This window comes from Astyanax mexicanus, chromosome 22, assembly GCF_023375975.1.
Source record: "Astyanax mexicanus isolate ESR-SI-001 chromosome 22, AstMex3_surface, whole genome shotgun sequence".
Taxonomy (NCBI): domain Eukaryota; kingdom Metazoa; phylum Chordata; class Actinopteri; order Characiformes; family Acestrorhamphidae; genus Astyanax; species Astyanax mexicanus.
Genome location: NC_064429.1, coordinates 32075610 through 32093068, shown reverse-complemented (window position 1 = coordinate 32093068; position 17459 = coordinate 32075610). Strand labels below are relative to the sequence as shown.

Below are 17459 nucleotides of genomic sequence, written 5' to 3'. Positions count from 1 at the left end.
CTTTATTCAATAACATGTAATATATGTAGTTAAAATTAAGTTACTGGAATAATGCTTCCAGCTAATGGTGAACATATTAGGCACAGGTCACAATTAGACTTTTTAAAAAGCATATTATATTTTATGTCCATGGGTCATAAAAATCTTTATACTCATGTTTTAATCTGGCTTTATAGTGTAGCATTAAAGAGACCGCTATTATCACTGAGACTGCCTTAAAGGCAAAAAAAGTCAGTATTTCTCTCTACTTAATATGTCTCCTATCATAGGACTGTCTAAAATCCCTAAAACGACACTTGAAGAATACCTAAAAGGATGATTTAAGAATCCTTAAAAAAAAAAAAAAAAAAAAAAAAACCTCTTTTAGATTCCCTTAAAGGGACATTTGAGGAATCCCTAAAACATCACTTGAGGAACTATTAAAAGGGGTACTTGGATATTTCTTAAAAGGAACCCTGGACATTCCTTAAAAAAAGGACACCAGGAGATTCTTTGGAAATTCCCTAAAAAGGATTCATGGATATTCCGTAAAATCGATACTTGTATATTCCCTAGATGGGACATTTGAAGATTCCCTAAAATGGACACTTGGAGATTCCCTAAAAGTACGGAAACTCTTGGAGATTGCCTAAAAGTGACATTTGGAGATTTCCAAAAAAGAACACTTGGAGATTCCCTAAAAGGGACAATTAAAGATTGCCTAAAATGGAAACTTGAAGAATCCCTCAAACAACACTTAAGGGACCCCTAAATAGGCATTCGGATATTCCCTAAAAGGTCAAATGGAGATTTCCATAAAGGGACACTTGGAGATTCCTTAAAAGTATGGAGACTTATGGAGATTCCCTAAAAGGAACATTTGGAGATTCCCTAAAAGAAACATTTGGAGATTCCCTTAAAGGAAACCTTTTTGATTTCCTAAAAGGAACACTTGAAGATTCCCTAAAAGTGACAGTTGGAGACTCCCTAAAAGGAACTCCTGGAGATTCCCTAAAATGGACTTATGGAGATTCTCTAAAAACATGGAGACTTATGTAGATTCCTTAAAAGTGACACTTGAAGGTCCCTTCAAAAGAGACACTTGGAGATTCTCTAAAAGGGAAACTTGGAGATTCCCTAGAAGAACAATTGTGGTTTTAAGTAGATTAACTAAAGTATGATTAATACACCTTAGCTGAAGGTAAGAGTGAGAGTGATTACTTTGGGTATTTTTCTATGTCCCTTTGGACATACCGAGAAAATTAGTCAGCTTGACAGCCGTCTTATGGGTTCTTCTGGGCTCTAAACTGTCTCTATCTGTCTAACTCAATGTTTTACTGCCCATATTTACTCTCTTAAACAACCTAATATGTTCTGGTTTTCAGAACTTAAGTGTAGAACGATTTGCTTGTTTGCTTCCATGGCTGCAGCACACTGCTTGCTTGTGATTGTGTGCAATACCTGGCAACCCTGGGATTAGTATGATCATAATTTTATTGGTTCCTACAGAAAAAAAATCATCCTTACTGGTCCTTTAACAACTACATAACTACTACATTAACAAAGTCTTTGTGCAGAAGTGCAGATATTTTGAAAGCCACTGTATTTATACTGGATTTTACCAATACTGTGCAATAATATACAGCTCTAATCAGTATACCCACATACCTCTCTGTCGCTGTAGGAGATGTTGCGGATCTCGTTCCAGGGGAAGGAGATTTTGGGGGTGAGTTTGTTCTCCGGGTCGTAAATGTGGAGGCCCAAGGCATCAACACCCAGCAGCAGATCAGTTCCCTTCTTATTCTACACAACAATAAATCACCAGCGAATAAAACATACAGTTACTGCACAACAACAGCAGAGATTTATACACAGATTTATACAGCAGGTCAGAGCAGCCACGCAGAAACCGAGCGAGGGAACACTAAAGCCCGGACCGGTTCAGGGTTACGGGTATGAATTTCTCCTGAGTTTACAGCAGTGAGGAGCCGAGTGTGTAAAGACTGAAAGCAGGGGAGATCAGGTCAGTGTTAACAGAAGCTTCCAATCCCACAGCGAGGCAGTAATAATAACCATATTCTGTAAATCCTGAAGGATCGTTACACTGGCTTACAGCAACGCACAGCAGCACTCAACTGAATACTTACCCTAATAAAGAAGTAATTCACCCCATACATCTCCAGATCCTGAGCTATCTTCAGATACTCCATCTCAGCCTCGTCCCTAAAACACACAGCAACACAAAGAGGGGATGAGAAACAAGAATTAGAGAGGAGAACAAAGTGAGATATAATAAGAAAGAAAAAGAGTGAGAGAGCGTGAGAACAGCAAAAAGAATCAGACACAAAGAGAAACAATAAGATTAACAAAAAATGAGAGGGGAGACATGAAAGAGAGGGACACAGAGAAAAGAGAAGAAAAAAAAAAACAGGATGAGAGAAATTGTCAAGACATGATAACGACAGACACAAAGAGAGAGCTGCAGATGCACTAAAAGGACACTTAACAAATTCCAAAAAAGGACAATGTCCAAATGTCCAAAAGGTACAACTTAGAGATGCTCTAAAAGAGACAACATGGAGATGCACAAAAAGGACACTTGGGGTTGCAAAAAGGGGCATTTGGAGGTACCCAAAGGGACACTTGGAGATACCTAAAAGAATACATGGAGATGCCCAAAAGATACCCAAAGTGACACTTGGAGATGCCCAAAGGGACACTTGGAGATGCCCAAAAGACAGCCAAAGGGACACTTGGAGATGCCCAAAAGACAGCCAAAGGAACACTTGGAGATGCCCAAAAGATAGCCAAAGGGACACTTGGAGATGCCCAATGGGACACTTGGAGATGCCCAAAAGATACCCAGAGGGACACTTGGAGATGCCCAAAGGGACACTGGAGATGCCCAAAGGGACACTTGGAGATGCCCAAAGGGACACTTGGAGATGCCCAATGGGACACTTGGAGATGCCCAATGGGACACTTGGAGATGCCCAAAAGATACCCAAAGTGACACTTGCAGATGCCTAAAGGGACATTTGGAGATGCCCAAAGGGACATTTGGAGATGCCCAAAGGGACATTTGGAGATGCCCAAAGGGACATTTGGAGATGCCTAAAAGGATACATGGAGATGCCCAAAATATACCCAAAAGGATACATGGAGATGTCCAAAGGGACACTTGGAGATGGCCAAAGGGACACTTGGAGATGGCCAAAGGGACACTTGGAGATGGCCAAAGGGACACTTGGAGATGGCCAAAGGGACATTTGGAGATGCCTAAAAGGATACATGGAGATGCCCAAAATATACCCAAAAGGACACTTGGAGATGTCCAAAGGGACACTTGGAGATGTCCAAAGGGACACTTGGAGATGGCCAAAGGGACACTTGGAGATGGCCAAAGGGACACTTGGAGATGGCCAAAGGGACACTTGGAGATGGCCAAAGGGACACTTGGAGATGGCCAAAGGGACACTTGGAGATGCCCAAAAGATACCCAAAGTGACACTTGCAGATGCCTAAAGGGACATTTGGAGATGCCCAAAGGGACACTTGGAGATGCCCAAAAGATACCCAAAGTGACACTTGGAGATGCCAAAAGGGACACTTGGAGATGCCCAAAGTGACACTTTCTCTTATAAAGCGCCTCAACTCTGGAATAATCTCCCCGAATATGTTCGGGACTCAGACACAGTCTCAATCTTTAAGTCTAGACTGAAAACTTACTTGTTTAGTTTAGCTTTTGGTAATTACTGTTTTTCCCTTTAGATAAGGCTGCAGATTCAGGGGTTCATGGACAGAGGGAATTGTGGTAAACTGAGATGCTGGTGCTGCTGTTCTCCCACTGCACACGGTCACTCAGGTTTGTGGACGGTGGAGTGGGTGGATGCTGGTGTTTCAGGGTGCCTCCATGTCTATGTTACCTTCTGGCTCTCTGCCTTTAGTTAGGCTGTTTTATTCAGTTCTGCCGGAGTCATTTGCCACACTCTGATAATGTTTTATATTCTCTGTTTTGCATAAATCCAGTCAAAACTAATTCCATCTCTCTGCCTTCCTCCGAGTTACCGACTGCGCACCTGTCTGACCCGATACCGAGGGATGTTGGACCCTCAGGCTCTCATGTCCTCTGTCTGGCCAGACTGGAAGTTTCTGAAGTCAGCTCTTCTCCATCCACCACCACAGATCAGCTGCTCATCATCCATCTTACTCTATAAGCCATTAGTGGAGCTGCTATACACCTGAATATATAAAACCTATGTGGATGTATGAAAGACTTTTTAAATGTTAATTTAAAAGCCGTTTGACCAGTGGTAGGATGGTCCCCCCTTTAATGTGAGTCTTGGTCCTGCCAAGGTTTCTTCCTCCTCCTGCAGCTCTGAGGGAGTTTTTCCTTGCCTCCGCGCTCACTGGGGGTTCTGTATTATGTATATTCTATGTGTAATGTTTTGCCTGATTCTTTGTCCTGTAATCATGTTTCTGTAAAGCTGCTTTGTGCCAACACCAGTTGTAAAAAGCGCTATACAAATAAATTTGATTTGATTTGATTTGATACTGTGTCAAAATTTCTTGATGAATAGACCAATAGAATTTGTCAACAATAACCTGAAATAAACTCTTTTTTTACACTGACTTCCATTAAAAGATAAAAAGGGTTTATTTCTCTCCTGTAAAGTTGATTCCATTGAAAGTTAAATAGGATTTTTCCTTTCATAAAACTACTGTTTTGGAGGTACAACTTTTTTCTGTGTGTGAAAAAGTGTGTTTGTGTGTGTGTGTGTGTGTGTGTGTGGTGTACCTGGTCCTGCCTCTGTGTTCAGCATAGCACACAGTGATCCTCTCCTCCCACATTTCGGCGGTCATCTGGTACAGATTAATCACCTGGACACAGCAGACACACACACACACACACACACACACACACACACACACACACTTAAACCGAGCCAAAACCAGATCAGAACCAGAGCCATTTACACCAACACAACAACCGCTAACAGAACCGCTACCACGGCCAAGCAGCAGCTGCTGACCTCTCTCCCCATTCACAGAGAACGACAGCTTTTCACTGCATGTTCCCTCACTGCGGAACAGCTCACTGAGGGTCATGTTAGGATCTTTTTTATGAATATTCATTTCAAATCTGGTCTAAAAAACCTGTTCCAAATAAATGTGTTCAGGTTATGAGGTCCAGTCTTTCTTTCAGAAACTTTTTTTCCAGCTCTGTTTTCTTTTACTTAGCTTTACAGGACTAGGATAGTAAGACAGTAGGATAGTGAATTTTACTTGCACGTGATTTACTGTGGCTTTCCACACTCTCAACATGGCTTTAATATAATGTAGTGCTAGGAAGTAGTGCCATAGTAGTGCCATACCAGTAGAGGCACTGCAGTATAGAACAGTACCACCAAAGAAGCAGAGAAAGCTTGCTAGCTAACGTTAACCAGAAAGCGTAATGAGCTAATACACTGAAGTGATGCTAGCTTAACTTTGTGGAGCCAAACATGTGTCTCACTCTGTCCTGCCCGGAGAAACATGAGAAAAGCATTTTATCTGAGGAGCTCCTGCTGCTGTTCCTTCCTGCATGAGTGTCTCATAAAATATCAGAGTTAAAAAGAAAAACAACAGCAAACGGTAATTATTTACTCAGAAAATAAACGAATGTCGGTGCACATTGAATTCTGCTGTGATTTGATCAGCCGTGGTTTTATGTTTTTTGGAGACAATCCGGGTTAGCACCCGAACATCCCTTTCAGACAGCTTCCTCTTACAGCGTCCACAGTTAATCCTGTTGGATGTGGTTGGTCCTTCTTGGTGGTATGCTGACATTACCCTGGATACCGTTGCTCTTGATGCATCACAAAGACTTGCTGTCTTGGTCACAGATGCTCCAGCAAGACGTGTACCAACAATTTGTCCTCTTTTGAACTCTGGTATGTCACCCATAATGTTGTGTGCATTGCAATATTTAGAGCAGAACCCTGCTAACTGCCTGCTAATTGAACCTTCACACTCTGCTCTTACTGGTGCAATAATGTGCAATTAATGAAGATTGAACACCAGGATGCTCCAATTTAGCCATGAAACCTCCCACACTAAAATGAGACAGGTGTTTTAGTTTCCTCCTTCATCAGTTACCTCCACAGGAATTCACATTTCAAAACAAAATAACTGTCGTATATGAGCTATTAATTGCACTAAGAAGCATCTTAAGGGTATTTTAAAACTTTTTAAAGGCATAACTGGGCGTATCCTAATGTCCGAGAACTTTGAACCCACAACTTTGCGATCAATAATCCAGTTTCTAAAAACTGAGACACCCCTACTGAGTTAAACTTGACATTTAAGATTTTAATTTGAATCTATTATGAGTAAAGCATGAATAATCATTTGCATGGTATTTGCATAAAATAATTTTTTTGCATGATTTTGTTTTTCATGAAAATTCATGACATGACCTTCCAGGCTCTCAAGGTGAGTCAAAACGCAATAACCCCCGTAACAAATGACAGAATTTCTTACAATGCATGCAACAAATCACTAAACAGGACCAAATCTATACTGTATTATGCTGGGTGCAGCAGCATTAGCATTAGCTGCTAACCGCATCCCTAGCCCTTACACCATTCAGAGGAGAGTATATTGGACTATAGTCTGTGTGTTTTCATCATGTTAAAACAAGCTAGCTGATAGGACCCTGGGTTACTTGAATACTCAGGGTTCCTCAGTGTAGCTCTATTGGGCGGCATTTACTAGCACTAAGCACTACTAACCCCAGCCAACCACAGCCAGTGCTGAAGCTAACCAGAGTTCGCTCTACTGCTAACTGCACTAAAATATTGCAAATCTAAGCTTACTGTAAATCAACAGAAGCTCAAGAGAAGTTTTCAAAAGAGAAATCTGTGTAGATTAACATCTAGCGCTCGTTTGACTTTAAAAAGAAAATGTTCTTTTAAGAATTACAACCAGAAACAGCTCATATATTCATAATTCATAAATCAATAAAATCAAATCACTCACCCTCTTTGGTAAAAGCTCCTCTTGGGCCAGGAAGCCTGGTTTGTGGACACTGGGGTCATAATCACCGTACTATAAAAAACAAAAAGCAAAAACAAGACACCATAGTGTCAGTTAAATCACATGAATATATATGTAAATGATGATCAATCATTAGCATAACAAAAGCAATATGTGCCTTTGTTTTTATTTTTATTTCCTTATTTCTTTTTAAACAATTAACTTGAGTTTTTTTGTTCTTTCTCTCTCATATCACTTTTCCACTGATGTAGAACTGGAAGATTCTGGTTTGCGAACGTGATTTTTAAAAAATCGTTTTGCCGCGTTTTTGCCATTCTTTGTACCAAAGAATACAAATTTCTTCAGAGCGAAACGTGACATCAGTGGGCCTGTCAGTTTGTACAGAAGGACCGCCTCGTGCAACCAAGAGAGCACATTTGGTCTTGCTCTCTCTGGGTGGGTACAGTACAGTAGATGGCGCTCTCTTTCCCCTCATCACTCCTAGGGTGATGTGGATCAGCACAAGGCTGCGTCTGTGAGCTGATGTATCAAAACCGAGTCGCTGCGATTTTTTTTACGAGTGTTAGCGCTGTGATGCTACTCAGTGATGCAGCAGTTCAAAAAGAGGTGGAGTCTGACTTAACATGTATCGGAAGAGGAGGGGAATGCTAGTCTTCACCCTGCTGGTGTTGGAGCATTACTTGTGATAGGAGGAGTCTTAATGAGTGGGTTGGGTAATTGGCCGTGTAAATTGGGGGGAAAATGGGATAAAAATGATAAATGATATTTAAAAAATAACTACTTTCCAAAAAGTACAGAAAAAATAAATAAATAAACTTATCAAACGTATTAAACAAAAATAAAACGTAAAAAAGTACCTAAAACACATTCAGAATATTAATATACATCAAATGTACCACACTGAAAATCTTAGTACCAAATAGTACCAAATAAACCATCACGAAACCTCATGTGGTGAAAAGAGAGAAACAGATTAAACTTGCTAATGTTAAAATATATAAAGTTCTACAGGTTCTACAGCTAAAACTAGCATTCGCAATATAATACAAATCTATCAAACGCCAGTTTCCAAACATACAGGTGCTTCATGACACTTTGACACACTGTAAGTAAAATGAACACAGAGAGAAAGGCATCCAGTTCTTCTGCAAACAAATAAATGCTAGGGCAAAATTAGCTCTGCTAATATTACTATACTAGTCCTGTACAGCTCGTATCTTTTAGATGGAAAACACACAGTTTGTGACGAGACCACAAAGGCTAAGACTTAACAACAGAAAGCTGCTCTAAAATCTACAGTGATAGACGATAAAGCCCAGAACTCTAATCTCCAATCTAAGATTAAGCTGAATATTTGGTGAAACTCTATTTTCAGCATGGATATGTCAACTGTCTTGCCAGCTGTGAGTCTCTGCATCATTAACTCCTGTACAAAAGCTGGCAAAAGGTCTCGAACTGATTCCAAATGCAACATCTGGAGTTCACTACTCATGTTTCAACACACGAGGACCAAAAGAAATGTCACAAGCCCAGAAATTCCACATAAATCCAAACCAAAAACAGATATACCAATTCCTTAGGTTTCACTGTTTGCTACACTGTTAAAATGCCACTGATGCCTCCTTTGGGGATAAATATAACAAGTAAAAACTGAAACATCTCAAAAAGGTAAAACACTTTAAATCTGAAAAAAAAAACATATTTTAAAAAATTAAAAAAAAAAAAAACATACCAAATGTACTAAAAAAATGTAAAAGTACAAAAAACATCATTATAAAATTCATATACATCAAATGTACCAAACTGAAAATTTTAAAAGTACCAAAAAATATAAAAAATATACCAAAAGTACCAAATAAACCCACACAAAATTCAACTACATCAACAAAAAAACAAAAAGTACAAATTCAACTTTATCAAATTATAGTAATAGAAAAAAAAAAACAGATATACTAAACAAAAAAGTACCAAAACAAACACTCAAACAAATTGAATACATCAAATATACAAACAAATCCACACCTCAAAAACATATACATTAAAATATACCAAAAAAAGCACCAAAAACCATCTCAAGAAAAAAGAAAAAAAATACAGGGTGCCGAGTGGTCCAGCAGACTGAAGAAGAGTTGCCACTATGATTGCTGGTTCGAATCCCGATGATGCAGCTTGCCATCAGCTGCCAGAGTCCAGAGAGAGCACAGTTGGTCTTGCTCTCTCTCTGGGTGGGTACAGTACAGTAGATGGTGCTGTTTCCCCTCATCACTCCTAGGGTGATGTGGATCAGCACAAGGCTGCGTCTGTGAGCTGATGTATCAGAAACGCGTCGCTGCGCTTTCCTCCGAGCGTTAGCGCTGTGATGCTACTCGGCCCCATATTTTACATTGTTGAGAGGGTTTTTGTATAATTCATGTATTTACATTTTTTGAGTGTTTGTTTTGGTAGTTTTTTGTTTTGAGGGGGTTTTGTTAGTTTGATTTATTTTTAGTACATTTGATGTTTATTTTTTTTCAAAAACAGAAAAAAATTCTATGGTCAAAATCCATAAAAATACTTAAAAACAGCAGAAATCTGAGGATTATAGATGAACATGGTAGTGAATGAATGACTCACTCACACCTCTATCCTGAGTATCAGCTACAGTATTATTAAAACGTATCATCAGTGGAAGGACCTCAGAGGCTGTTTAGAGGCTGGCAGAGCTTCAGTAAGACGAACGCACAGCTTTAAAGCCAGTGCTCTGAATTCCTCACTTATGGAGAGAGGAGATAAAGATGAACCTGAACCAGAAACAGCCATGAGGAAATGTGGTTTACAGCACTTGCTTATAGTGCATACTGGAACATTAACAACTCCAGACTGTAGGCAATGTCCACCTATATGACACTATATTGCTGTATTGTAATAAATGTATTATTGTAACCAATAATTCACTACTTTTATGCATATTGTGGATATCAGAACACTAATCCACTGCATATATTTCATCTTAATCAGATAAAATGCAGATTATTTTGAATAAAATTCACTTGAATTTAATAATAAAAAAAAATAAGAATTTACCACAACTAATACTGTTTTTTTTTTTTTTTGTCTGTGTTTTAAAATTCTTTCTCACGATAATATATGAATTATGTCGGTATTGGCAGATAACTGCCTTTTGTTTCAACAGCATTGGATAATCTGGCCAATATCTGCACTACTACAGTTGGCCAACACTGACGTGCTACTTTAAAAATATATATATTTTTAGTTTTAAAGTTATAAACGTATGTCTTATGTCTGGCTGTCTAGTCAAAAAACATCAACAGATATATACAGTAACAGTCAACATTTGGGAACACCTCTTCTCTCCTCAATTAATGCATTTTCTTTCTTTTTATGACTTATTACATTGTAAATTTAATATTGAAGATGATATTAAAGCTATGCAGGAACATATGCAAAATTATTCTGTAAACAAACCAGAATATATGTTTTATATATTTTAGATTCTTCTAAGTATCACATTTATCTTTGAGGACGGATCTGCACTTCACTCTTGGTGAGATTTTAATCTCAGGGTCTCTTCATGAGGGAGAGTCACCTGGAATTGTTTTCTCAGGATCTTGAAGGAAGGAGTTCCTGGAGGTGCTGAATAATAGCTGCTGCTTTTCCTTCACGCTGTGAAGCTCCAGCTCATCCCAATTAAATCACCTCAAATCACCATCTCAGTTCATCAGATTTAGATCAGGGGATTAATGTGGAGGAATAACACTTTTTTAAATACTGTTTACTATGTAATCCCATATGTGTCTTAGTTGGTTTCCTAAATGTATTTAATATTAATCTACAATGCAGATATCAGATATTGGCATCAGCTCCCAATTCCCACATCTGTGCATCCCCCTACATATCATCTTGAAGGACAAAAGCAAGGTACTTTAAGGTACTTTAACCTACAGTCTGGCGTTGTGAGCGAGTTCAGCAGAGTGAAATAGGATTTACTGATCTGCTGCTGACTGAACCACAGGATGAGCTCTGAACAAACAGAACAACAGAAGAGTCTTCACTACAAACCAAACGGCTCAGATCTCACTGACACCGCTTCACCTTACAGCAGGAGAACGACCCACAACTTACTGCAATCAAAGCTAGAAGTTGCAAAAGCAAACTGTTAGCTGGATTTTTTCAGTCAGATTTATGAGGTAGAGTCACCTGGCATTCAGGCTTTCAGTTAACAGCTGTGCTGAACTCATCAAGAGTTAATTACTTGAATTTCTTGTCTCTTAATAAAGTGTTTGAGAGCATCAGTTAAAGTAAAGTAGTGAAGAGGTAGAGTTACAGGTATACAGTGAATTATAGCTCTATTTGAGTAATGTTCTAATCCAGATTATGAGAAACAAGAACTACTCAACTAAATAAAGAATAAAAATGACTTTAAAAAAGAAAATAAGGAATAAAGAAAACAAAGGAAGGATGGAAGGAAGGGTAGGTAAAAATGGATGAAGGGAAGGAAGAACAGATGGAATTGAGGAAGGAAATGTTTAAGAATGGGAGGAAGGATAGAAAGATAGAAGGAAGGAAAGAAAGAAAGATAGAAGGAAGGAAAGAAAGAAAGATAGAAGGAAGGAAAGAAAGAAAGATAGAAGGAAGGAAAGAAAGAAAGATAGAAGGAAGGAAAGAAAGAAAGATAGAAGGAAGGAAAGAAAGAAAGATAGAAGGAAGGAAAGAAAGAAAGATAGAAGGAAGGAAAGAAAGAAAGATAGAAGGAAGGAAAGAAAGAAAGATAGAAGGAAGGAAAGAAAGAAAGAAATTAAGGAAGGAAAGAAAGAAAGAAGGAAAGAAAGAAGGAAGGAAAGAAGGAAGGAAGGAAGGAAGAAAGAAAGAAAGAAAGAAAGAAAGAAAGAAAGTTTCATGAGGTAGAGTCATCTGGAATTCACGCTTTCAGTTAACAGCTGTGCTGAACTCATCAAGAGTTAATTACTTGAATTTCTTGTCTCTTAATAAAGTGTTTGAGAGCATCAGTTAAAGTAAAGTAGTGAAGAGGTAGAGTTACAGGTACACCGTGAATAATAGCTCTACTCAATTAAATATAGAATAAAAAAATTACTTTAAGAAATGAAATCAATCAATCCAAAAAATAAGAATTTCAAGAGAAAAATGTCTTTGATGGTCTTTGCAATGGTCTTTGCACTTGAGGATACTTTCAAAACCATCATGATGAAACTGGCACTCATCTGGAACGTCCCAGGAAAGGAAGAGCAAGAGTTTCCTCTGTTGTACAGGATAAGCTCATCAGAGTTACCAGCCTCAGAAACCGCTTTACAGCACCACAGATAAGAACACCTAACTTCTTCACAGAGTATTTTGTTTTGAAGTACAGCGTTATGAAGGTGAGTTTCCAGTAAAGTTTCTCCAAGACTGGAGCTGTATTAGCATTACCCGCTAACCACGCTAGGCGATAGCTATTTTGCAGTTCAGAGGCGAGTATCATCGACCCATAGCCTATAGCTGGTAACCCCGGTTAGAACTGCTGGAGTAGCATTAGCATTAGCCGCTAACCACGCTAACCATGCTAGCTCTTTCGTCATTCAGAGGAGAGTATATCGAACTTTAGTCTGCATGTTTACCGTGCTAAAATCAGCTAGGTGGGACGAACCGCTAGTTAATATCATCCTGGCTTACAGGAAACACCCAGGGTTCCTCAGTGTAGCTGCTGCTGCTCCCAGCCTTAGTTGAAATCTGGAAATTGCTGTAAATAAACCGAAGCACTTTACTCACGCAAATAAACAGTTTTCAGAAGAGAAATCTGTGCAGATTAGCATCCAGTGCTCGTTTAACTTTTTTTTGTTTACTTAGCTTAGTTTTTATTTTTGTGTACTCCACCCAGCTGTGAGCATTGACAGTATATATTAACTGGACCAAGCCATCCTGCTGATTTCAACGGAGCCAGGTGAGGCCAATCGTGTCACTTCCTGATCGGCTTCTCGTGGGGTGTTAACCGGGAAAGTGAGAGATTGCGCAGGCGCCAGCATGACGCGAAACTTTCGCGTGCCATGCAAACAACCGTACTGTTTATAGGAGCTGCACAGACCTGTTCACGCCACAGTGAGAAAAGCTCCATTCCAGAATTACTGACATCCAATATTAGTCCACAGATTTACTGAAGAATATTCATAGTTTGTCTATATAACAAGCATTTAGAAACTCTGTAATGATAATAATAAATGTGTAATATAAATTACAGTTATATCTATACATTATAATTCTCATAGTCTATCTTACTTCTATTTACTACTATCTTACTATCTACAATGTAGTATAACTGTTAGTAGTAGTATTATATTTGCATGATAAGAGGTTACTTTGACCCTGCTCTAATTCAATCAGCTCTGTACTTTTAAATTAAGAGGAGCAACTTCTCCAAACATTACATTACTGTATTTTGGGTCGCGTTTTTTTTACGTCATCGTTAGCATAGTTCTATGAAAATGTTATTTTCTAAAGCTATGAATAGATTATTAATCTTATGGATGAAATGGCAGAAAATCCGTTCTTTGTAAAAAAAAGAACAGGGCCGTGTCATAATCGAAAACGGCTTGGAAATACATTTATTATTGGTTTAAAGACACCCCGAAATGAATGGAAGTGAATGGACAGCTTCGCTCAAATGGTCCTCTCATCCCTCAGCAGCACACTTCTGGTGGCACATTTTGGAAGGGAAAAGCTGGGGGCCTGGCTGTGAGACCTGCTGAATTAGAAGGAAAATATGGCGACACCCCTGTTCCTTACTAGTGTGGCTTAAATTGTGCATTACAATTTGGTGTGCCTTATGTATGAAAATAGACCAGAAAATAGGCGTTTATTGATAGTGTGCCTTATGATCCAGTACTCCTTATAGTGTGAAAGAATACAGTAAATAATTCCTTATGTGTTCCTTCAAACATCTATCTGGTATTTTCAGCAGGATAATGCTCATCCACACACAGCAAGCATTTCCTAAGTATTTCTCCACCAGATTGCTTCTTTTTTTTTGCTATACACAGTACGTATCGTTGCGGTCCAATTAAGAATAAGTATAAGCTACTTCACAAGAGAGAGAAAAAAAAACTCTAAATACTAGGGCTGGGGCGGTATTGATTTTTTATAACCGCGGTAAAAATCACCGCGATATTGCGGTTTACCGCAAATTCGTTAGATTTTATTTTTATACATTATTATTATTTTTTTTTTATATTTTATTTTTCCTATTTTATATAATATGTTGATTAAAATGTCGTGACGTTAAGAAATCGGCTCGCAGGAGACAACCAACCAAAAAAAAGACATTAGTTCCATTTTAAAATAATAGAAACCTGTATCACTGCTCACGCAGAACAGCCAGCAGCCAGACAATGAATTAATACATTTTACTTTCTCAAAATGTGACCACGGAACACCTTACATGGCTCTATGGTTTACCTTGAGGTGGGTGAATTAGTTTGATGTGTTGGCGAGAGGTGCTGACACCACTTTCCGGCAAATCTTGCAGATGATTCTCTTCTGTTCTGAGTCTTTTTCTTCCTTTTTTCTCAACTAACTGAGCCTGCCCTGTAGCTTCCATTTCCGAGCCAATATTAGTGCTGCTAATCTTCACTCTCTTCAGCAGCCTCAATGGAGCAGGGGACTCCAGAGCTGTTCTGACCTCAATGAGTACCACGCACCGCGTTTTGCTTAACCCATTCGCTGCCGCGCCAGTGCAGCGGCAGCACAGATAAATGACAAAAATCGTTTATATTCGATATTATGAATTTTGAGATCGTTTGACACCAATATCGCTATCCCGATCAAAATGACACTTGACATATTAATACTGAATTCACCACAGTTGTGCTTATATGGAGCATTTTACTACCGCTCAAAACACAGTCAATCAGATTTGACAGCCATAAAAAAATGCAATAATGACGGTAATGAGCTCATCACCGCGGTGACGTCCCATAACCGCGGTATTGCGGTAATAAAATTATCGTCACAGCCCTACTAAATACTTCATTTTGAAGTATTTCTATTGGTTTGTTCGGCAATACAGGCATGCAGTTTGTCTGTTAAAATTCTGTAATAAACTAAAAAAAAAATCGACAAAAAAAATTGGATTTCTTGTTTTTGATTGGACAGCAACGATATGCACATTGGAAGAGAGAATGCCAAAGCTGGTGAAGATGCCGAAGAGGAGCGAGAGTCCTCAGCTGAGAACAGAGATGTCTTCCAGCATGTCTTCGTCCTCTGCTAGTCTTCCTCTTATCTCCTCTCACCCAGTCCTCCTCATCCCCCCTTCCCCCTCCTCCTATTACTCAGCTCCTATCTGCTGTCTGCCCTCCACCTCGCCTCTCTTATTCCCCGCCTGCAATCTCAGTCCTCTCGCCATCCATCAGACCACCACCAACACCTCCACCTCACCTCCTCAGTGGTGGGAATGCGGGTGTGAGATGGACAGGGGCAGCCGCGCTGTTTACACCTTTCTAAGCGGGTAAACAGAAGGACAGAGAGACAGACGGACAGACAGACAGACGGCCGGCCTGTCCACCCCCGCCCCTCCTCTGATAAATCAATATCTGCTGGGTCAAATCTAATTGTAAACTGATGGTCAGTCTGGAGTTACTCCTCAGCAGCGGTGGAGACCCCTCCCTCAACGCCTCCGTCTAACAACCGCACAGCACTGCCAACCTGACAAATTGCTTCAGAAAAAAAACCTGAAGTAGTTGTTGATCCCTGTCCAGCTTTCAGAGCCGTGTTTACTCCTGTACAGCCCGACCACAACCCACAGAACAGAGGGAGAGCAGGGGAAGAGAGCCTGAAAAAGAGATGGAGGGGAAAAAAGAAAAAAAAAAGCAAGATAATAGAAAAGACAAGACGAGTTAGACAGACAGAGAAATATCAGGTCTCTTTTCCTGATTGAAGGATTAAACATTGCTAGTTTCAGTGGGATTGAGGTGAAGAGAGAGAGAAAAAAGTGAGCGAACAAGAGTTAGAAAAGGAAAGAAAAAGGATAACAGGAAGAAAATAAGGAATTAAGAAAACAAGAATGAAAGGGTGGAAGGAAGGATGGGTAAAAGAATGGATGGAATTAAGAAAGAAATTCTTCTAGTCTATTTTCTAAGGTGAAAGAAAGAAAGAAAGAAAGAAAGAAAGAAAGAAAGAAAGAAAGAAAGAAAGAAAGAAAGAAAGAAAGAAAGAAAGAAAGAAAGAAAGAAAGAAAGAAAGAAAGAAAGAAAGAAAGAAAGAAAGAAAGAAAGAAAGAAAGAAAGAAAGAAAGAAAGAAAGAAAGAAAGAAAGAAAGAAAGAAAGAAAGAAAGAAAGAAAGAAAGGACAAGACGGTAGGGTAACAGGAAAAAAATAAGGAATTAAGAAAACAAGAATGAAAGGGTGGAAGGAAGGATGGGTAAAAGAATGGATGGAATTAAGAAAGAAATGAGAGAATACAAGGACAGTTTCTTCTAGTCTATTTTCTAAGGTGAAAGAAAGAAAGAAAGAAAGAAAGAAAGAAAGAAAGAAAGAATGAAAGAAAGAAAATATACTAGGACAGTTTCTTCTAGTCTACTTTCTAAGGTAGGTGCATGGGGAAAAGAAGGATAACAGAATATAAAGAAAGAAAAAAATACAATAAGTGAAAGTTAATAAGGAATGAAGAAAATAAAGAAAATAAAGAATGAAGAAAGGTTGGGTGGAAAAACAGATTAGAAAGAAGTAACAGCAGAAGGAAGGAAGAAAGAAAGTAAAAGATAAGTAAAAAAAATAAGTAAAAGAATACAAAATTGGAAGAATTAAAAGAAAGAAGAGTGGGTGGAATTAAGTAAGAAAAAGAAAGAAGAAAAAACAAAGTGATGCACAAAAGAAAGAAAAATAGGGTGAAAGAAAGAAAGAAAGAGTTTACATGGAACGACTGGTTGAATTTGACTTGTGTTTAAACCCCGCCCACTAGACAGCAGTGTCTTTAGCTCCCACTGTTGTGATTGGATAGAGTGCGTAAAGTATATTGTTGTGATTATAATTTCTGAATATATAGTAACCCCTGTACTGTGATGTGTATCAGCAGGTTCTTGCCCTGAAATATTCTCTGCTTCAGTGCGTAAACGCAGCGAGCGCTTGATGGACGAGAGAAAGTGCTTTTATGTGTCAGAAAAAGAGAGAAAAGTGTGTCTGATTGAAGGATTTAACACCTAGTCCTGGACTGAGAACAAGAGAGAGAAGAGAGAGAGAGAGAGAGATCGAAAGAGAGAGAGACAGAAGAGAGAGAGAAAATTGGCACAAGGTGATGCATGCAAACTTAATAAAGTGTCGGCTTCTGGAGGCCTTCAGCTGTCAATCAGACTGACAGTGGGAGAGTAAAACTCATTGGTGTCCAGAGAGGAGCATCCAGAGGACTGATGTGAACCTTGGAAAGACAGAACTGGCATCTGTCACGGAAAAAGAGAGAGAGA

The 17459-nt window shown here is 39.0% G+C and overlaps 1 protein-coding gene across 4 annotated transcripts in view; it reads right to left on the bottom strand.

Moving 5' to 3' along the window:
* Positions 1–17459, bottom strand: part of nf2a (NF2, moesin-ezrin-radixin like (MERLIN) tumor suppressor a) — an 83204-nt gene that overhangs the window by 38755 nt on the left and 26990 nt on the right. For all 4 annotated transcript variants that reach the window (XM_022668415.2, XM_022668418.2, XM_022668419.2 and 1 more), the window contains exons 6-9: positions 7000–7068; positions 4778–4860; positions 2127–2202; positions 1648–1782 (exon numbers count right to left, since the gene is read on the bottom strand). In XM_022668415.2, the coding sequence (XP_022524136.1) occupies positions 1648–1782; positions 2127–2202; positions 4778–4860; positions 7000–7068 (363 nt within the window). The remainder of the gene's footprint in view (positions 1–1647; positions 1783–2126; positions 2203–4777; positions 4861–6999; positions 7069–17459) is intronic.